At 41.0% G+C, this 22,277-nt stretch overlaps 1 protein-coding gene across 7 annotated transcripts in view; it reads right to left on the bottom strand.

Moving 5' to 3' along the window:
* The window catches only part of ppfibp1b (PPFIA binding protein 1b), a 35,568-nt gene extending 14,405 nt beyond the window's left edge, over window positions 1–21,163 (bottom strand). For 2 of the 7 annotated variants that reach the window (XM_010890328.3, XM_020040326.2), the window contains exons 1-12: window positions 21,000–21,163; window positions 12,576–12,659; window positions 11,277–11,488; window positions 8,549–8,638; window positions 7,963–8,076; window positions 7,721–7,846; window positions 5,152–5,244; window positions 4,827–4,919; window positions 3,836–3,953; window positions 1,969–2,013; window positions 200–261; window positions 23–107 (exon numbers count right to left, since the gene is read on the bottom strand). In XM_010890328.3, the coding sequence (XP_010888630.1) occupies window positions 23–107; window positions 200–261; window positions 1,969–2,013; window positions 3,836–3,953; window positions 4,827–4,919; window positions 5,152–5,244; window positions 7,721–7,846; window positions 7,963–8,076; window positions 8,549–8,638; window positions 11,277–11,488; window positions 12,576–12,639 (1,102 nt within the window). In that variant the 5' untranslated portion in view covers window positions 12,640–12,659; window positions 21,000–21,163. The remainder of the gene's footprint in view (window positions 1–22; window positions 108–199; window positions 262–1,968; window positions 2,014–3,835; window positions 3,954–4,826; window positions 4,920–5,151; window positions 5,245–7,720; window positions 7,847–7,962; window positions 8,077–8,548; window positions 8,639–11,276; window positions 11,489–12,575; window positions 12,660–20,999) is intronic. The other 5 variants (XM_010890326.3, XM_010890329.3, XM_010890330.3 and 2 more) reach the window with 4 other exon arrangements.
* Window positions 21,164–22,277: the final 1,114 nt, after the last annotated feature.

The raw sequence follows: 22,277 nt of genomic DNA, 5'->3' as shown, positions 1-22,277 counted from the left end.
ATTTGCATGACGGTGCGCTAACCTGTATTCCCTTGCACTGACATCACCATGTCCTGGACCTTCTTGTAGCGCAGCAACGACTGCCTCAGCTCTTCAATCTTCCGGTCCTACAGATGAAACAGGGGTCACATCAAGGTCAAAAGTCAAGCCAAATGAGAAATTACCAACAGTTTTTCTCCCCCCAAAGTGTTTACTGTACCTTTTCCTCATTGGCTGCCATCAGTGACTCCACCGCTTTTTTCATTCTCTGCACTTCCACATCTGGAATGTAAAAAATGTAATAAAAAAAAGTCAATAACTACTAATAGATCAACTCTGGACTGAAGTATTCATGAGGTCCACCACTTAAATGTTCCAATAATAATAGTATTACATCTTTTAAGAAGAGGGATCTCTGCGAACTGTCAATATACATTCCTATCAAAACATACAATCTGAGTTCCTGGGAAACATTCAGCTGTCTGTCTGTGCAGTCAACAATGAATTAGGCACCACATTGAACACAGATGAGGGAACCTTAAGGTGAAGGATTTGGAGTCGTGCTGTTCCATAGCTGTCACAATAAAGACATGATGAGAAGAAACATTGTGAGGGTGACAAAGATGTGGGTTAGCTGACAGCACGCTGGGTGATGGAGAGAACAAGTGGTAAGAGGGGGGAAAGTAAAGGGTGAGGAGAGGTCTGTTGTAAAGTTATTACTGTTGAAGGAAAAAGCAGGAGGATTGGAGCAGACTGAACAGTGATCAGACATCCAGAACATGGTAGGTGAGAGCAAGGGCTATTTTTTTTACATCCAATACATTCCCCATTCCCCCGAGAAGCCCCTCATATACATACTATAATTTTTTATTTCTCAGTTTCTCTATTTCACCATATCCAATCATCTCTACGGCCATGTCTCATAGCAACAATTCCCATTGGATTTGTGAGAGGATGAAGCCATCTTGCTTTTTAACACACTGCTCTTTCAACCAGGAACTCAAACACAACCTTCACTAGCTCTGTAAGCACCCGAACCACCTGAGGGAGTTGTTGTACCACAATAAGACAAGGAATCTCCTGCTGACGGTTCCTCCCAGCTCCCCAGGTTCTTGCTGGCTAATCTGAGTCACACTTGGGGCTTCTCAGCTACTGGTCAGCTAAAGTAGGGGTCCAGTATTCAGCTTGGTGTTACGACAGGGCACCTTAGCTTGCTGAGCCATCTGTTATTGACACAATTCAGATTGTCATGCAGAGAGTTTAAAGAGTTTTTGTTATAGGAACATTATATTCTATCTGGTTTTCTCTCTCTGGTTCTCACAAACAGAAAACTGACAGATCAAACGGTTAAATTCTTCCTATCAAACTGTAGTTGGGAACTTGTCTCTTCACAGCAACTCTCAACAGGCTTGAGGGAGAAAGTTGAAGGTTGCAACATACTTCCTCAAAGACGCTGTCACACAAAGGCATCCTTCTTTTCAGAATCCAAGTAGGAATTCAACTGGATTAGCACACGTGAAGTCACGCTCGCTCCACTAACGACCATCTGAGGTAATTGGTCGAGAGTGCTGAGTCAAGGAACCCACACGCCCTCCGCGACGCCAGCCTGTACGTACACCCCATGGAACTCGTGGTCACACAACTTGTCTGTGGTGGACGTCTCAGAACTGAGATGCAGAGCCTTAGACCACTGAACCATCAATAGGCCCCAGATTGCACCACTGACATCTTTTAATTTCAATCATCTTGCTCAACCATTATTAGAGAAAACAAAGGCCAACCATTGTTATTCTTATAAAATACTGGCAGCTGGACTGATAATACATTTATGTCAGAGTGTTATCACTGTAGTGTTCTCAACAGCTTTCCAATGTGTTATGGACAAGCAAGATCGAGATGGGTCATTCATGCCCATACATGCAAACAAGAGAAAGATGTGCAAGAGCAAATTATAATAAACACAAGCATTGATAAAACCCATAACCTTACGTTTCTCTTTCAGCCTCTTTTTAAGAGTTTCATCTGGGTGAGAGACTAAACAGGACAAAGAATTACTGTATGAAACAAAAACTGACTGCAGTTTTTCCATTTCAATTCTGTCAAAAACTGGATTATTCTAAATTCAGTTGATTAGTTACAAAATATTACAAACATCAATTTCAGAGACTATTATAAGCATAATAGTATGACGGTATAAATGCTCATACTGTACATGCTTATAACATGCTTAACAACTTTAAGCAAAAGGCTATCAAGTGTGGGTCTTCTAAGAAATGTCCCCATTAGATACTGAACCAGACATGCTTTCCGTGTTGGACTATGCCTAATGTGTTTCCAGTAAGGCTGAACACATTCAGTTGCCTAGTCGATCGTTTGGTCTGTAGACTGTTTAATCAGCAGTCGCATGGCCACATAAAAAACAGATTCCCGCCTGTATCAGTACACTGCTGAAGGCATAAGGATGGCATAGTCCATCTTTCAAAATAGTCTATGTGAAAAAAACTAATGTCCTGTCACAAAGAAAATACAAAGGGAACCCCAACTGACTGTGGTGTACACCACATACACCAAACAGCCATGACATTATGACCACCTGCCTAATATTGTGTAGGTCCCCTTTTTACCACCAAGATGGTAGCAGAAGATCCTTTAAGTCCTGAAAGTCGCAAGGTGGGGCATCCATGGATCGGACCTGTTTGTCTAGCACATCCCACAGATGCTCGATTGGATTGAGATCTGCGGAATTTGGATTGAGATCTGGGGAATTTTGAACTTGTTGTGTTCCTCAAACCGTTCCTGAACCATTTTTGCTTTGTGGCAGGGCACATTATCCTGCTGAAAGAGGCCAGTCCCATCAGGGAATACCATTGCCATGAAAGGGTGCACATGGTCTGCAACAATGTTCAGGTAGGTGGTACGTGTCAAAGTAACATCCACAGGAATGGCAGGACCCAAGGTTTCCCAGCAGAACATTGCCCAAAGCATCACACTGCCTCCGCTGGCTTGCCTCCTTCCCGTAGTGCATCCTGGTGCCAGGTAAGCGATGCAGTCGCACCCGGCGATCCATGAGATGTAAAAGGAAACATAATTCATCAGACAAGACCACCTTCTTCCATTGCTCCGTGTTCCAGTTCTGATGCTCACATGCACACTGTAGGCGCTTTCGGCAGTGGACAGGGGTCAGCATGGACACCCTGACTGGTCTGCAGCTACAAAGCCCCATATGCAACAAACTGTGATGCCCTGTGTGTTCTGACAGCTTTCTATCAGTAGCCTTGTGAGCCTTGGCCACCCATGACCCTGTCAGCGGTTCACTGCTTTTCCTTCCGTGGACTAATTTTGATAGGTACTGACCACAGCAGACCAGGAACACCCCACAAGGGCTGCAGTTTTGGAGATGCTCTGACCCAGTCGTCTAGCCATCACAATTGGCCCTAGTCAAAGTTGCTCAGATCCTTACGCTTGCCCATTTTTCCTGCTTCTGACACATCAACTTTGAGGACAAAATGTTCACTTGCTGCCTAATATATCCCACCCACTGACAGGTGCCATGATAACGAGATTATAAGTGTTATTCACTTCACCGGTCAGTGGTCATAATGTTATGGCTGATCTGTATACATTTTATATAATTAATGCCAGTCTAAGTAGACATTTTCATAGACAACTCATGGGCTTATGAAAACATTTATAATAATAATAATTTCAGATTAGTCGATTAGTCAGAGAGATCAGTCGGATCTGTCACCCACCAAAATAAAAAATTAAAAAACTTGGTTGGGGACAGCCCTACGGTCCAGGAATCTGGCCTATAGAAAAGCACAGACAGAAAGTTAACTAAAATGGATGAGCCCACCTCTGTCTCCGCTGTCCAGTCCACCAGAGGTGATGGCTCTGAAGCCAGTCTCCTGGTTTAACCTTCTCAGCTCTCCATCCCGATCCTCCAGCTCCCTCCTCAGAACTGCCAGTTCCTCCTGTTCAATACACAGCAGTGAGTCAGGGAAAGCCTCCTCAAACACTGGTTGCATTCCAGCCTGACTACATTGCACACAAGGAATTGTATCAACCACTGGTTTTGTACTAAAACAGATTGCTTTTTAATATTGCGTAGTTAACTGATCTTTGACAACCTATCAAGGATCTGGCTGCTGTCTGAAATGTAGGCAGCCAGGAACCTGGCCATTGAGTAAAACCCCTCTTTTACCTACAATCCTTACCCAATACCACAAACAAACAACAACACAAACACTGAGATGCTGACTTAACAGGCAGAGGTGATGGTGACATTAGCGGTGTGTGTTTGTCTGTGCGCCCTTGGGTTTCTAACTATATAACATGTACAAAAAAAGGCCTCAAACTGGGGTTACATCAGAACAATACTAATTGGGACTTTAATTGCTAGATATTCTTAACATCTTTTCTTAAAAGAGAATGGAAAGTAAATTGTTTTACATTGAATTCCATCAAAACTGACTTCCAAGAAGACATACCTGTGGTTTACAACTAATGTGCTACATACTTAAACTGGTGCCTAGAGGAAGTGGTGTATGTTGTTTGAATTTTTATTTAAAGTTCTTTGGCTTTTTGCACTGGCACAAAAAGTAGAATACAATTTTGTATAATATCCTTGCTTTTGAAGCAGTGTTTAAGCAATTTTCTGCTAATATGCCCCATTTAGAAATATGAAAGCCAAGGAGTGGAAAAAAAGAAATTTATGAAACATTCTTGATTAGAAACAAAAAACAAATGAAACCCAAAACCAAAGAAACCCAAAACCAAAAGTCGTAAAGTCAAAACCAAAAAGCCATATCAGATGGGAACACACAGAATCCCTGGGAGAAGCCAACCTTCAATGCCTGCAGTGTGTGTTCCTTCCTCTGTTTCTCATACTGCATCTGGCCCACTTTGATTTTCAGGCTAGAAAGCTTGGCCATTAGCGACTAGTGGCGGTGGAGAGGGAGGTAAGCCAATAAAAACAATAGAGAAAGAGAGAAATGTCACAAGAGAAAAGATGCCAAAAAGCGTGAGGAGGAGATAGCCAAGAGTTGACAAGAAGTTGGATAAAGATGAGAGGATATAAGTGTAAAGAAGACAAATGCTACAGTGAAGTTGGGTTTTCTAATATTCTATGGTGTAGGTTGGCCCAGCACACAGGACCTCAACATAACTCACCTTAGTCGATTTTAGTTTCTTCTCATACTGTAGCCTTTCACTCTCCATCTCTGTCACTCTATACCTCAGTTCATTAATCTCCAGAACCATGTCCTGAGTGGGAAGATAAATACTGCATTACCCATGGAGCATTTGGTGGGAAGCTGCACAGACCAAAAATAGTGGTGGTCTCAGAACTAAAAAAGCAAGACACACTGATTGAGTGCACAAAGTCTACAATCTGTAAGATTCATGTGCTGCCACTCAGTGATCCTGATCAATTAATCCCAACGAATGTCATTCCACTGGTCTTGCACATGTCAGCTAGTCACTTGCTGAACTAAACACTACCTAGATCAAGTGTTGAACCAGTGTGGATAGATGTGTTAAGTGGAGTAATCTAGTACATTATTCAACACTAACCAACAGCTCACAAAACCATTGTTCTTGGTAAATTGACACAGTTTCGTGTAGTATTGTACATTTGCTACTGTGTAATATGCACATTTGGTACTGTTGTATATGTTTTGCATGGTTTGTACACACACACACCATCTGTGTGGACTCCAGGAAGGGAAGTTGCTGCCTTTGCAGAGGCTAATGTGTATTCTCATAAAGTAGTGTTAATACTAATAACAGTTGGTTAATTAAACATATTGTATAACAACCATTACAGTATACAGCATTTCCTTTTCTTATACACATCTTATACACATTGCGTTAAAATAAGCCTATACTGAGACTTCAACGACTAATCCCCACTGAGACTGTATGGTGTTCTAGATGGACAACAGAGCAGGTTTAGCGATGTGAGAGGAAAATGCCTCTGGTGGGGAAGGGAGCCTCTGTGCTATGCTCTCCCAGATACGCTGTGAAGCGGAACATCATGGACAGCAGCCCACTGTTGCAGTGGACTGGAAGAGACGGCAGTGCCGCAACTACAATAACATGACGTGTTTGAGTGCTGTCCAAGAATCCACCAGAGTTCAGCTGGGTCCAACAAAAACACCCATGCCCTGTTCTGCTTCGCTCCGGACCTCCGCGCTGATATGAACTATAAACGGGCATGGTTAATATCTGGACACAAATTAGTATTCGATCACTTGGAAAATGCGCACTATTTTAACAAAGGAAATGGTTTGTTTAAAATGAAATACAATTACTTGTGACATGGCTATTTAGCCACCAATTATAGACTGCGACAATTAAAAAAGCCAGACCATCACATAAAAAAAGAAAAGCAGACAAAATTATGTTCTGCTAGTCAAAACGGGGTTATAGTCGGTCAGAGTCACACTGCAGTCAAAGGTAGAAATAGTTGTAATAAGTTGGCTAATGAGACTGAGCACACTATTATGACCAAGCACCATACAGACCATAAGGTAGACCGAGGTAATCAGAGCGTAATTTAGGAGGATCCAGTCTTCTATAAAGACTAGAAACTTGGTCTAGTTTAGTCTTCACCATACGGGTGTGTAGTAACGGAAAGATCAGACGACATATCGGAGTAAAAACGTGGTGTTGTTTGGCCGCAATGCCAGTTTCCATGGTTAGCGAAAATCTAAACACTGACTTTGAACAGAAGAACCTCATATCAACTGTAAAGGGTGGAGGTGATGCAATTATGGTTTGGGGACGCTTGCCTGCCTCAGATCCTGGCCAACTTGCCATCGAGTCAACACTGAATTCCATATTGTACCAGTGAATTCTCAAGGAGAATCTAAGGCAATCGGTCAAACAGTTGAAGCTGAAACAAACATGGATCTTGCAACAGGACAATGATCCAAAACACACATGCAAATCTACAACAGAATGACTCAAAAAGAAGAAAAGGGGGATTGTAGAATGACTAATTCAAATGCCAGATCACAATCCTTCTCAAAATGCCCTGGGGGGATTTGAATAGGGCCATGCATCCAAGAAAGCCCTCCAAAGACAGGTTGAAGCAGTACTGTAAAGAAGAATCCTCCTTCTTTACAGTACTGCTGTAAAGAAGGGGGGGGGGCAATTTATGTTGATCAACATTTATGTTGATTATTGATTAAGAAATGATTCTTAAATATATTTTTGTGAATAGTGTTGAAATAAAAATGACATGCCCGTTGTTACATATTTGGACACATGGATAATTTTCCAGGGGATTAAAATGTTCACATTTGCCTATTTCCACTATCCAGACATCTATAAAGACAATATAAAATCATGAAACGTTACAATTGTGGAATAATAAAAAAATCCCCACCCCTGACAAAACAAACCGTTATTAAATGTAACGCCTACATCTTTGTCATTCAGTAGACACTCATACAGAGTGACTCATTTATATACAAGAGCAAAGCATATTATATTTTCACACAAAGTGCAATTATAGTGCCTCTGGCCATGGTAGGTCTGGCATTCCCTTGGAAATGAACAGTCTCATTCTAGCCTCAACACACTGCAGCTTTGATCACATGATGACACAAGCCTCCACTCCCCCACACAGGTGTTGGGCAGCATGAAAGGGTGTGTTTGTTTGTGTGTACGTGTCAGAAAGAGAGAAAGGAGAGAAGGACCTCAAGAAGAAGCCACGGCCTCTCCCATCCCATACCTCACTATCCCTGAAGTCAAAGTGATGTCTGTCCTTCTCAAATGAGTTCAGCTTCAGTTTCAGGTTGGATACCTCAGCCATCAGGTCCAGTTTTTGAGTCTCTAGAGTTGTTCTGCCCAGGAGTTCCTGTGAGAAAGCAGACTTACTATCATCAGTGAACACACATACACTATTGCTTGGTGGGTTTTGTTTTCCTGCTTCACAAGAACCCTATTTTCAGGGCTGTTCTCATCCAAACTGACCTGCTGTAGCATCTGTTCAGTGGCATTCAGTTTATCCCGGTGTTCCTCCAGACACATGTCCAAGTCCCTGATCTTCTCTCCTTGTGCCTCTACCTGATCTGTCAACACACTCACCTGCACAGGAAAACGTATGGAACACTGTAAAAGCGGTATCCAAACCATTTAAATGGACATGAACATTTAATACACACTTACTGCAGTTTCTCATGTGACTACACTAGGAGTTTGCAATACTGACTTCAAAATACCACTGCTCTCAAGGGACAGTTTGGGGATTTGGCAAAACAATTTTTATACCATTAAGTTTCTGTGTACACTTTGAAGGATGTTGCAACCCATTTGCTATCTAGTTAACCTATTTGCTAACTAGTGTTACTGGAAATCTATGGGAATGAGCATGCTAATGAAGTCTATGAAAAGAGCTAGCACGGCTGCTGTTCCTGTAGACCGAGTCACTGTGATAGTGCTGGTTAGGACGGACTTGCAAAACCATCTCCAACTTTCTTCATACTGGACACAGAGACATAAACCACAGTTATTGAATTGCTGTCTGAGTATGGTAGCTGTAGTATTCTGTGCGCAGTACCTGAAGCACCAGGGATTCCTTGTCCCCCTCCAGCCGAGACAGTCTCTCCTGGTAGAGGTCACCACCCATTGACATGTGGTGGCCATTGGACTGCAGGAAGGCACACAGGAGACAACACAGAGTCAGTGTGAGACACTTGGGATGATTGTTAACTTACAGCCTCCAATAGCCTCTTGTGACTGAATGTTCAAAAAGTCCAGAGTAGCAAGCCAGCATGAACGCAACATGGTTTTGGGTTCAGAGATCAAGCCACGACAAGCGCAAATTCTCAGAGCTTAATGCATGACGACAAACACGAGAATGCTGGTAAAGCACCATTGGCCACTGAAGAACTCAGATAAAGCAGGGTATGGCCAAAAGAGTACAACTGCATTATCAGAAAAGGACTGCACATGAGAGTTCCAGCTAGCAAGATTGATGTTGGCAAAGAAAAGGCAAATGCAACAAAACCTTAAATGGTTGAAGAGGGGTTGAAAAGACTAGTCTACACAGGGTGTTCTTGGAATACACAAGCACTGGTTTTTCCCTGGCCCAGAGCCTGGATCCCACCAATCTGTACCCAACATCCAGAGGTTGTTTCTCACAGTAGTCTGTGACAACACCTGTTTCTATCTCCTGTTGCTTGGAAGAAAACGTCATTGCTTAGAATACCGGGGACGACGACGACGACGACGACGGACGGACGGACTAGTTTAATTTAGTTTGTTCTCCATGTTGGACTAACGTTTCTGCTGTAACACACAAAAATATATTGGGTTTGAGTACAAATGTAGGCTCATCATCCACTTAGCAATATCAGCTGAAACAGAGAAACAACGTCTCAAAGCAGTGGTCTTTGAGAAGGACATGCTGGCTTGTTGCTCGACAGCGAGATCTTGCAGTTGTCCCACGGATCAACCCAAGTCACGCTGTCCCACAGCAATATTTAGAGGCTTTCTATATCTGCTGCTAAAACAGACCGGGAAACAAAGGTCATCACATATTTTCTGATGTTATAACTTATCCTTTAAAAAGTATTAGCACTCAGGTAGTGGCACTATGATCTCAGATCCCCCATGTCTCATACATGAGGTCACAGACAGGTTGTTTCTGTGGTGACAGAGGAGAGAATATCTCTGAGACCACAACAGAGTGGCTCTAATCTTGTAACACTCTAAATCACCACAACGCACGGACTACATTTACACATGCCATGACATGTCTGTACAAACACCAGCCAGAGCGTGACAAGACGGATGTCATCAGAGCTAAACATAAACCCCCCTGTCTGTGTGCAGACTACACTAGGTCTGTCTTGATGCTCTCCTTTTTCACTTCAGCACAGTGTGTGTGTGTGTGTGTGTGTGTGTGTGTGTGTGTGTGTGTGTGTGTGGGTGTCCATAGATGCATTTGTATGGCTTTGTGCAGGTGCTAGAAATCAACGTAAATTGAGTTTATCTGTGAAATCCGAAAGACTCAGTAATTCAACCACACGAATTTATCGAGAACCATATCATTACCATTCTTATATGCATAAGAAAAACACCAACCCCGTTTTCTTCATTCAGCCTTTCCCAAACTAACGATGTCTCAGATTCATGAGTGCATCGTCCACTGTACTTATATATTACATGTAATTAGAAGGCCGTGCATCTCCTAATCTACCCCACCCCCAAACCCCAGCCCAGCCTCGATCTGTTCTGACAAAGATTCAAGAGAAGATAGCCACCTGCTGAATGTCTGTTGGGATGGCAAATATTTTCTTTTTCTGCATACGTTTAGTAGTTGGTTGCAAATCCTTTGCATGCAATGACTGCCTGAAGTCCGAGACCTATTGACCCCCCCAGACATCTTCCCTGGTGATGTTCTGCCAGGCCTGTACTGGTGTCATCTTCACTTGTTACTTGTTTTGAGGTATTTTGGCTCTTAAATCCTAGTTTGAGCAAATGAAAGGCACGTTTAGTTGGATTTAAATCCAGATATTAAATTGACCAGTCAAGAATGTTCCACTTTTTGGCTGCAAAAGCACCTTAGTTGCTGTGGTGGTATGTTAGCATCATTGCTCTGATTTATAAAAAATACTTGAGGGGACCGTGCATTTTCATTTCACCGGGTAGACCCAATAGAGAAAGAGTGTCAACCTGAACTCCGATAGATGAGTGAAAGAGTGATAGAGCGTGTGTGCATGAGAGTGGTGGTGGTGAGAGTGTAGGGTGGTTGAGTCAGGGAGCGTGTGTGAAGTAAAAGATAAAGATGGTTTTATAGTGTAGTATCGGGAACAGGTTTCTGTGGTACATGTGAAGGATGTAGCAAAAATGACAACAGGTGTCCTGAGGGGGGAAATTATCATAACACTAATGGCTTTACTTAGAATTATACTTGCCATGATTTCATATAGTTACTATACTGTTGGTATTGTGATTATAAAATACCCAGAAACTTTGCAATTTGAAACTTTGCAGTGGACAGGACCAGGCAGTAAATCAGATTAGTTGAAAAAGAATATATCTGCATTGTTCTTTCATACCGAAGATCAGAAACAATTATCTGATGATCTTTTGGGATGATGTTTTCTTAAGCCTTTCAAATACATTTCAAACCACATCACCTTCAATAAAAGTAGTACAAAATCAGTCAAACACAAAATTGAAAACCATTTATCCTTTTAAAAAGTAACTATTGCAGTTTTGACAAGATAGGGGTCACATTTCTTGTCCCTGCCCTAGTGGACTACTTTGCCTGGTCTCACCATGTGGTGCCCCTGCTGTAGCCAGTCTACCAGGCTGCCTGCGGTGGCATCGGGGATCTGGCATCGCAGCCCCTCCCTCTCCTCTGTATCCATCAGCTCCAGAACACCCCGGAGATCCTCCAGCAGGTTCAGCGCCCGCAGGCTGCCCATGTAGGGAGAGGTGGGTGACTGGCAGTCAAACATCCCATTGGAATAGTCCATCGCCTTGGAACCTGAAGGGCATAAGAAAGGGCAATGGTTCAGTCATTTATGGGCTCTATGGTATGCACATGAATGGCTTATTTGTTGTCCAATATCAAAGAGTAGTGGGTGTAGTCTTCAGTTTTAATCTGACAATTTATGTGATGGTTCAGGCCGGGCTTCTGCATTGGAGTGGGAAACGAGAGTAGTGAGTGAAACTAACTTAGAACTCATCTCATTATTGCTCCCCATTACATTAATTCAATTAGAAAAAAAGCTATTGTCCACATGATGTAAGGGCTAGGAGGGCCTTTGATGAACAGACAATTACCCGACATGACAAGTGAGAAAAACTTGTGCAACCAAAGCCAAAAGACTTTACACACTAAGACTATACTGGAAGACGCGGAGAACAAGCAAGGGAACGAGAGAGAAAAGAAAAGAGAGTGAGGACAGTAGAAAGGCTAAATGTGAAATGTGGATATCATATGATTGGACAGTTAGCTGAAATGCCAGGCCTATAATTAACCCACCGCAGAAAACAGGATTATTCCTAAAGCCCGTCTATGCTGACTGTGTGCATTAACATTACTATACTAATAAAGCCCAACTGCAGTACTGAAATAGGTTTCACATTCATTACTATCAGCTAAAGTTTTAAAATGTATGGAAAATATCCACCTCCTGAAGAGAGACCTTTTGGAAATTAGTCTGACATTACAGTTCTACCCTTATAACATGATTTAAAAAAAACAGTTGCCACAGAGGTACAGACATTAGGGGACAGTGCCAGCTCAAACAAGCTTATGAGGGTCATGTTACTTTGGTGAGGTATGACCAATGAGCCATCAGTTAGCCTTGACATTTTACAGTACATTATTGTACAGGGAATGAATGACAAAATGTGCATAACATCTCAGAGGAGGGCCGATTCAGGATCAAGTCTACCTTCACCATGTTATTGCATTCATTATGATCGAAAAGGGTAAAAATGACCCATGACTCGTTGGGAACACATTCCCTGGTCTTACTGTCCAACTGTGGAGCTGGGGATAATGACACAGATCAGTAAACATTTTTCAATCATGTTAACCTGTCACCAGCCACACAGAGACTTACCTGCTATTATTCCATCCATCTGCTCCAAGGCTGCTGCCAACATGTCACTGGCATCGGACATCATTTTCAACACTTTGTTGCAACCTGGGAGAGGAAGGGACAAAACAACAAACCATTAGGTTAAATAGGGCTAGGCGTTCTTCCACGTCCACTTGTTTAGCACTGCATACCACTTCATATATTATGAAAACCAACCCAAAACCAAAGGAAATCCCTGCTTAGAAATGTCATGCTTTCTGGTCAACAGTCGGTGCAGTGTTTCACAGGAAAACTGAAAAACTGGCTTGCACAAAAGCCATTATTGGAGATCGCAAAGTCCTAAAATACCCAAGAACAGAGCCAAACATTTAGCCAAACAGCCAGCACTGGCTAAGAGGAATACAACAACAACAATATAAAGGAGAGTCATACATTAGTCATACATGTCTGCTGACAACACAGGACCTGAAAATACAGGGTCAGGTCCAATACAACATTATGTAGACAATAAGAGTTTGAGGTGACTTAAATTAGTGCCCACAGACTAATGCCAAGGTATGAGATAAATGGAGCATCATCAACTTACAGAAAGGTCATTCATAGCTAGTGTGCGCTTCACATGGACATTTCACCATGATAAATGTCAGCTGGAATAAAGAAGCTTCAGTTCAGAAAAGCAACACAAGCCAGGGAAACAAGGACAGGAATCAATGAACAGAAACAGAAAGTACCATTTACACACCCAAAACTGTCTATTCAAACTGATACATGTTCACAATTATAACATCAGAGATGCTGGACCAGAATCCCAAAAGCCCATAGTATTGATACAGTATCAAGTTGTGTAGATGAACACACTGTTCATTTAATACAAAATCAACAGTAAGATACAGCAACATTAAACAACGCATGACTTCAACAGCCATCTATAGCAAATCCATTCAGAGCTGCAAGTGTGGTTCAAATGCACACCTGAGAGAGAAACATGATCTTGTTGTGCTTGCGGTGAAAAGTTGACCAGTGTTCAGTCCTTCCTGCGTTCCCTAGGTTTCCCAGTCAGGCGTGGGTCACTGGACACACATTCTGAATATAAATTAAACCATTTACCTCAATTACTGGCACAGTGAGCGCGTGGACACTTCGCATCGGAGACTAGAGAAGATGCATCTTTCGGGGGCCTTGTTTGGAGAAAGGCCCAAAAAGCACAGCAGGCCCATTCAAAGCACAGCAGCAGCTGGGCCCGTCACTTCATAACATTGCTCCCTTTATACTGTCAAAGTGTTGCGCTGAATAAGACAACAGTCGGGGAGCATCATGCTCTACATTTGTAGGTAACCTGCTAGACACACTTTATTTGAAATTTAGATTATATTAAAAACCTCTATCCAAGGAAATCCTCCTGAAACCTGGAGTGTAAATTCCTAGTGTAGGTTGGGCACCTGTAATCTTAATTGTATCTGTTGGCCGGTGAATCTCCTCCAAACATGTAGGTGCGGGCAAGTACTTCCTGATTTTTTATTTTTTTTTAACCTTTATTTAACCAGGAAAATACTTGTTGAGATTAAAAATCTCTTTTTCAAGAGTGTCCTGGCCAAGACATTGATGATTGAGTCAGCTGTGTAATAAAAAGCAGCCCGACGTGGCGAGATGCGTTTCCGTAGGACACTTGTCAATCTTTGACCCTATCCAGAGCCTGATGGGAGTTTGTGTTGAGGCCTTTGCATTATGTTTTTATAAGATATTGTTCATAAGATGTGGCTTAAACCCATCAGTTCCATAAGGTGCATCTACACATGCTTTTTAAACAGCTGATGATTTCATAAGGCCAAAACTGTGTGAGATTACATTTAAAATCCATTTAAAACTAAGCAGGGGCATAAGAACAAAATGTGAAAAAAAGAGAAAAAGCATTCAATCAAAAATGTCTTTTTCATAGTGAGAATAGGTCCTTGGGCAACTATCCCACTGACCCAGTCACAGTGCAGGGTCCTCCAGAGAGTGTGCCAATGTAAACACCACTCCGGATTCACACACTCCTAAGTGGTTTCCTTCCCCGGCTGCTGCCTCTCACACTAGGAGGACCTTAATGTGTCATGGTGGAATACTGTTCTGCTGTTTTGTACGGAAACCACACCCCCACTTACCATTTCAGCAGTTCTCTGGTCAACAGCTTCATTATGGAAAACACACACAATAAAAGGATTTTCCATTGCTTACAGTCAAAATACTATTTAAAATCAGAAATGTCAGTCTAGTGCTAAATCTGAAGCGTACCTGGTTCAAGCAAACCAAAAGGGTTCTACTATCCAAACTAAAAAGAGGACTTGGAAGTCATTTAAAAAAATATCATTCCACATCTCATAAAAACCTTGTCAGAAGGATCTTGTGTCAGAAGGAAAATGTGTACTGACCAGTTCTCATACTTAAATTCAAAAGAGCTATAAAAGCAGGGGTTGGATGAGGAAATCCCCAAAGGTGTAATTCATGAACAAGATCGGTCCCATCCTGAAACACACAGCAATCTGGTTTCGCCATAGTTTTGATTGTTAGTCAATATTATAGTTAACTAATAATTTGTAACCACTTCCCTTTCATTTTACCCTAATCTGCTTTTGAGCCCTCCATCTTGTGCTTGATTGTAAACCATATTTTTATGATACATTTTAGGCATCATATCTTGTTCTCTGAGATATTACAGTATATAATTTATTGACATTCAGATGAATTGGATATAAATCAGAATAAATTACATTTGCTTTTGTCTATTGTAATGTTGTTAACTACCGACCATCTGGGAGGAGGTGCCCTGTCTACTTAAAAAACACATACATATTGTATATTAAAATAATGAATAACCAAATTAATTCAAAGCTATAAAAGTTGAGACACTCCTATACACTTTCCACAGCACTGTAATTTGGGGCAAACCACCACCTATGAACCCTTTCAAGAGCTGCCATTCCCTTTAATCTTTCCTTTCTCACAGAAATGTAATTTAAAAGTTCCAGGAGTCTTATTTTAGGACTTTCAGAAGCAGTCAGGTGTTTAAAGGTATTAGTATAGTTGAAGTAATTTCCAAGATAAAACAGTGACCAAATATACAACAATGAGAAACACAGAACTGTCAATAAGACAAAAGAACATTTTACAAATCATTATTTTCATTTTGTAAGCAGTTACATTTTCCAGATTTTAAGATGAAATAGATTTGGGAGATGAAAACGGACTTGTTTAATGGTGGAAAGTAGACAGAATATTTATTTTGGGTCTGATTCAATATTTACATTGGGTTATACTGTTTGTTTAACTTTGCAATAACTTTTTGTTTGGCATTTGTGGACCTACCACACAGTAGGCGGAATCTGACTCCATCTAATTCATAACAAGCATGAAATCTTTACGGTCAAGGAAAAATGTTGTTTGAAACAGCTGGGTTCTCAAAATTGCACTAGAGAATACATGGGGAAAACAGTGAGGACAATTAACAGCAAGGCTACAATCAATTAAGCCACAACACCACAGAGTCAACAGTTAGAACAACCCACAGCTGCAACCACAAAACCACACATCATACATCCTTTCTCTGAAAAGACAGTCTGTCCTATGGTCCCTGGTAGATCTATTAAGAGAGCATGTTGCTTACACCACCAGGCATATGGGGACAATTCCCACCAGGGACTATGGGGAAACAGATATACACTCACTGTAAGCCACTCTGTATAAAGTCTGTTAAATGACATACACGAACATGTTATGAAAGGGACAATTAACAGAAAAGGCCACACAATCTGGTTTGTATAGTCCTATAATCCCCACAATCAAATCCCGATACCTCATATCCCTAAAGACAAAAAGTAGCATGCGTGGCTGACACCGGCCAAACACTTGACCCATAAAACACTTCAGACAGCGGCATCTCCACACCAGATGAGTCACTGCTCAGAAGCCTGCTGCCCACTTCCACTAGGAATTCATGAATCCTATCTGAACACTGAGCGGAGATGACTGGACATTACCTCACACACCAATGCCTTTATGCATTCATTGTGCCATGTGAGCTGTTTTTTCCACAAATATTGGTAATTACCTCTCCTTTTTGGATTTCCATTCAATTAATTTGTCCTATACCTTCGTCCCGTGCTTAATTGTTAACCATATCTTTATAATAAATGTTTTTTCCTTCACATTTTGCTTTCTGAGTATTTGAATAAGACATGATTCAAATATTGTATCGGCACATATCTCAGACCATGCATACCAACAAATTCAAGTGGTTGATCAAATATGTTGCAAATATTAGTTGTCATTTTTTGGGGGGGAAATGCAGACAGAGGTCAACGGAACACAGGAACTCTGAGACGCTGTCAAAACTAAACTAGATATTCACCAAACCGGTAAAGATGTAGTTATTTTTATAGCTTCATCATTGGTGCTAGGAGTTCCATGTCACAGCATATTGACAGTTCCAATTTGGCTCAGCGTCGCCTGGGGTGGACATCAGATCGGGTTACCTGGCAGCTCCTTGTGGTAGGTTGGACGACTACCAGTGGTTGTTGGCCAGGGAATGTGCTCTCCGCCAGCCCATGTGGTGATGAATACTTAACAGATTCAATGTTGTTACTAAAGTCCAATTTTGATGTATTTGGTGGTTTCTCTGGATGACATTTAGAAGTTTTCATTATTCAGGTTGAGAAGTGATTGCTCAATAAAAAAAATAACTGGAATTAAGAAATTAGTGGTGAAAATTGAGGAAGAAAAAAAGACATCAGATACATTTTACTTATGAGGCATTTGTGAAAATAAGATAGGTGTATGTATTGCAAGAATTCACCATGAATCTTAAATGCCATATGTTTTACTTTAAAATGTAACTTTCATTTTGGGGTGTTATGACTTATTGAGCCATCGCACTATTCATTGATAATGTAACTGCTAAAGGCAGATGTAGAATGATTTCTGAAGTGTACAAAAACATTTTCTGTGAAAGTACAATCATATGCCTCCAAACTAATAGCAAGTAGGGAGTTTGTCCATTTGAACAATTGGAAAGTTTTTACATTTTAGCTGCTTAGCAGATGTGACCACAGCAGCATTTTATATTTGGGCAGCACTGTTTTTAAAGACTCACTCCAGTGACAATCATATAGGAGCTTGTGATTTGAATAGGTTGAACATGTGACCAAAGTACCTTTAACATCCACATAACTACTATTCAGCACAGTTGACCTTTGCATGGAATCGGCAGTAAACAGAGCGTGTAATCGGAGTGAGCATGTACTGTGTTCATCTGCCGCTATGTTCCATTAATCACTTATAAACAAATGTTTACAGCCACCCTTTATAAGACAGGGAAAACCAGTCGTAGGCTCTAATACTATTACAAATCATTTCAAAAACTTTTGCTGGGAATGATGGCACTTAGCTGGCACAACAGAAGAAATTGTAGGTTGCTCTTGATAAGATTAGTTAAATGTTTCACAGCTTCTGTTGACTAACAAACAGATTTACTAGTCATCCTGTTGCAGCGGTTCCATCTTGGCCCTGTAACATCTTTCTGACAGATTGATACCCAACTGGAGAGTCCAGAAATTAAAATACAAGTTTAGTGACCCCTTACAAAACGTCTCAGTGTTCCACAAGCACTACAACTACTAAGAGAAGACACAATATTGGCTATTATTTATGCTGAGGGGGTTTTAACTGACAATACCAAACTGCAACAATGCACGAAAAAGGCTTTGATTGAAAATGCTTTTCAGACCAACTGCATGGAGAAAAACATTGCTCACAAATACTTGAAACTTCGGGCATGAAATCCACTGGGACAGAGTAATAGCTAAAGGCAGCAGGTGAAACTCCCATTACTGGATGTTCAGTGCCATCAGCTTCGGGCTGAGAAAGCATCAGACCCCATCCTCAGAACACCACATAGCACTAAGACAGTACTAAGCCATATCCATTGGGCATTAGCCACTAAAAATGGACCGAAACTAAAAATATTTCTTCTTTTGCAATGGCCGCTGATGAACACAACCATGGCATTCAAAATCATGTTTGATGTTGAACTCTGCTGGCCTGCCAACATAACAGAGAGGAAGCCTTCTCTTGCGCATGCAGAAAAACTCTGCCCTGAGGGACACTTGTCTGGGTAGAAAATAAGCATTTATGGGAGCTATACAACTCCTGGAGCTGGCTCTCAGCCCCAAGAGACAGAGCTGAGACACGTTGCAATGCCTTGTTTCTCTGGCAATAAAGAAGCTCCGCAGCTGGAGGGAGGAATTTACCATCTTGGCACTCAGCACCAGTGTGCACGTCCAGCATTCCCCTGCCACAGTCAGGGAGGGACAGTGTTGTTAATCAAGTCTATGATCAAATCTAAAGATACTCATTATGAACACCTTAGATTTTTGCCATGATGGGTTATGCTCCATTGCTGAGCTTTGCTTGCTTTTTTTACACAATCATATACTTCTTTTAGCCCAAAGCAGGAATGCACTCTCCAGCACAGGAAATAGCAAAGCCAGACTGCTGTACTGAGCCTGAATGACAACAGGTAATAACAACGATATGTCCTACTAGCACAGACTTTGCTGATAACTACTTTCTACAGATGAATGAAGTAATTGAAGGCTTTACTGAGGCTGAATGACAACAGGTAATAACAACAATACGTCCTACTAGCACAGACTTTGCTGATCCCTACTTTCTACAGATGAATGAAGTAACTGAAAGTAACTTTGGAAAACATGTGACTAAAATATAATAATGTAATGTGGCCTTATTACATGTATGGAATTTTCCAAATACTGACAGTCACTGATATTTAGTTTGCACCTTTGTTGGACTACATTTATGCTGGTATTGTACTTTAAATGCACACTTTGTGTCAACAGTCTGCCATTCTATTTACACCTGAAATGTGATGTCCTCAAGTTCAGAGCAGTCTAGTATTCCCACCTGCATGTGATTGTGGCATTCCTGTTCCACAGGCAACAGATGCATTTGGTCTTTCCAGGGCAGACAGCCTCTGGGAGAATGACAGATCTGAAATAACCATCAGCTATTTCAAACCGGGGTCTGGGCAAAGGGAGCAACATATATATTTCATAAATATTACACAGAACAACTAGATCAAAGGGGTTTTGCTAAAGGGATCTTCCCTTGTGTTTATATGCAGCCTACAGTAGCTTACTGCAAAACATCTGACATGTTTATGCAGATGAACAACAAAATCTAAGTTAACATGACAATAAGAGTTGTCAGTTAGCTCAGATAAAGAATTGTTTTTTCATCGCAAGTATTAAAATGTGTATTGAATGTGAAGTGTCTGTTTTACCACATGCATAATTATTTCAGTTGGCTGGAGTGCATTGTTAGAGTATAAAGTCACCAAAACCCAATTTTATGAGTAAATTAAAAAACGAAGCAGTTATTCAACTTTGGGGTTTAAACATTCCATTAGAACAGATAGGATGAAAAATATGAATTCCCAATTGGCCCTCTAGAGGTCTTAATCACTCCAATTTGATATTCATCAAAAGCCAAGTAATGTATAACTGAAGACAACAGCCCATTGATGCCATTGAACAATCATACATTTCACCATTACAACAATTCCATTGAATGTGGTACAGTGGAGAGGGCAGCAAGCTCAAACAAGAAAGGCTCAAGGGGTTCCCTGAGATCTGAAAAAGGATTGAACATCTTGGGAAATGACAGGATAGCAATGTTCTCAAAAAAGGGTAACATCCTTTTTACCTAAATCTTTCCAACATCTGAGTGACAACCGAAAATGCGGAAATGAAAGCTTACCAAAGGCGATAAATAATTTTCACAGTTAACTGCTTTATGGATGGTGTTGATGAGCAATCTAAACAAAACAACCCATGAAAGTCCTTGAATTAAGACCCAGTGTCTAGCAGATTTTATACGGCTCTTATTTGGCTAGGAAGAACAATTATTAGCTAAGTTCCGAGCAAACAAATAAACCAGAATCTAGAGGAGAATATTCGTTGCCATCTGAAAAAAAACACTAGCGAAATCAGAAGCTTGCTGTCGATGAATGGCAGCAAGTGTTTGAGCATCTCACAGTTGTCAGCAAATGAACGGTTAAAGCAACGTTGTTGACTACATATCAACAACGTAGATTAAAAAAACTCAGTTTTAACATAGGGTTTAATGTTTTTAAAAGTATGGCTGGAGACTAATAAAAGCCGCCTAAAAGCCGCCTGTTCAAATTAATCGACAGTGATTTTGATAAAGTTTCCTTAGCAAAATAAATGTGCATGACTATCATACAAATTATACTGGCAAATATTAGAAGTTGGATGAAAGGTAACATTAGTTTACAAGTACTGTACACTGTCAACATTGTTGCCAACTTCTACGCTGAATCACAGCAACCGTAACTAAGAACGAGTTTGAAGAATCCAAAATCCCACTTACCAAAAGTTTGAATCTTCGTAAAACCTCCAATTGTTCATCAATTAACGTATATAACGAAATTAAAACCACTCTATTTTATCAACTTTTGGCAGTATTTTCCGCAAGAACACCAACCCGTTACGTCGCCTCTTCCCTACGCCATCTCGAAAACGGATGGGAAGTTGGAAAGTGGAAACGTCATCGCAGGGACATCCCGCCCAGCTCCCGACTGGATTGGTTTGGGAAAAGGAACTTAGGGGATCTTTTAGGAGTTTGGGAGGTGCCTGCCAATCAAGTTTGACAAATCTAGAAGTCCGTTTGAGGTCTGTAGGGGGCACACAAGTAACTTAAGTGAAAATATCTGTAAAATGTACAGTATCCAAGTTTGAACGCGAGTGATTTTTCTAACATGGGTCACATAATGACACACATAACATAGCACATATTTTTCACTTGACAGCACCACTTTTACCACGAGGGGCCAAAAAAGCATCTTCAACAGAAACCTTTCTCTCAAAACACTCCAGATTGATAGGCAGGTTAACTACTGTTTGACTTGACATAAAACTTAGATTTTTAAATGTAGGGTGTAACTGCTACATTACTGTGGTTGCCATTTGCGGACAGATTCACAACTGGACTGTGCCAATACATAATCATTTAAAATGTCACAACATAGCTCCCTCTGTGTTGACTGGAGACTTCCCATTTTTTGCACTGTGATGTCACACTAAGGAATCTGATGATGTAATTCATTCACATATTTATGTGCAGTTAGTTTTCGGCTGTCAGATTCATGAGATCAGACTTCCTCCTGAATTTGTCTAACACAACTGCCTGTTAAGATTTTACAATGTTGCCTAGAAAATAGTTACACTTGTTGAATCTTTTGAAAAAAACGTGTTGGAATCTTTTGTTTCTGATGCACACAATCTTCAGATTATCTGTCTGGAGGTCCATTCAATTTTCAGTAAAGGGATACCAAATTATAGGAGTCCAGCCCAATACCACTGCGATCACATGACTGTTGACAATTTAAAAAGTGACTAGTGGCTGCCTGTCAACATGGTTAGTCAGTTAGACATTTCCTCTGCCATTGCCCAAAGAAATCTACACACATTTCAGGTATACATTTTACACACTCTGCACAATGCTTTACGACCAGTTGGTGAATGAAGAGATTCCAAGTTGACCTCACTTATTAGATAGAATCCTCAGGTTTTGAAATATTAGAAGACATGCAAAAATGTGTCAGATAAACCAAGCTCAACCAGGTGGTCTCAGCACAATACTTGTCCG

The sequence above is a fragment of the Esox lucius genome, chromosome 19, assembly GCF_011004845.1.
Source record: "Esox lucius isolate fEsoLuc1 chromosome 19, fEsoLuc1.pri, whole genome shotgun sequence".
NCBI classification, from domain to species: Eukaryota; Metazoa; Chordata; class Actinopteri; order Esociformes; family Esocidae; genus Esox; species Esox lucius.
This window is presented reverse-complemented; position numbering and strand designations above follow the sequence as displayed.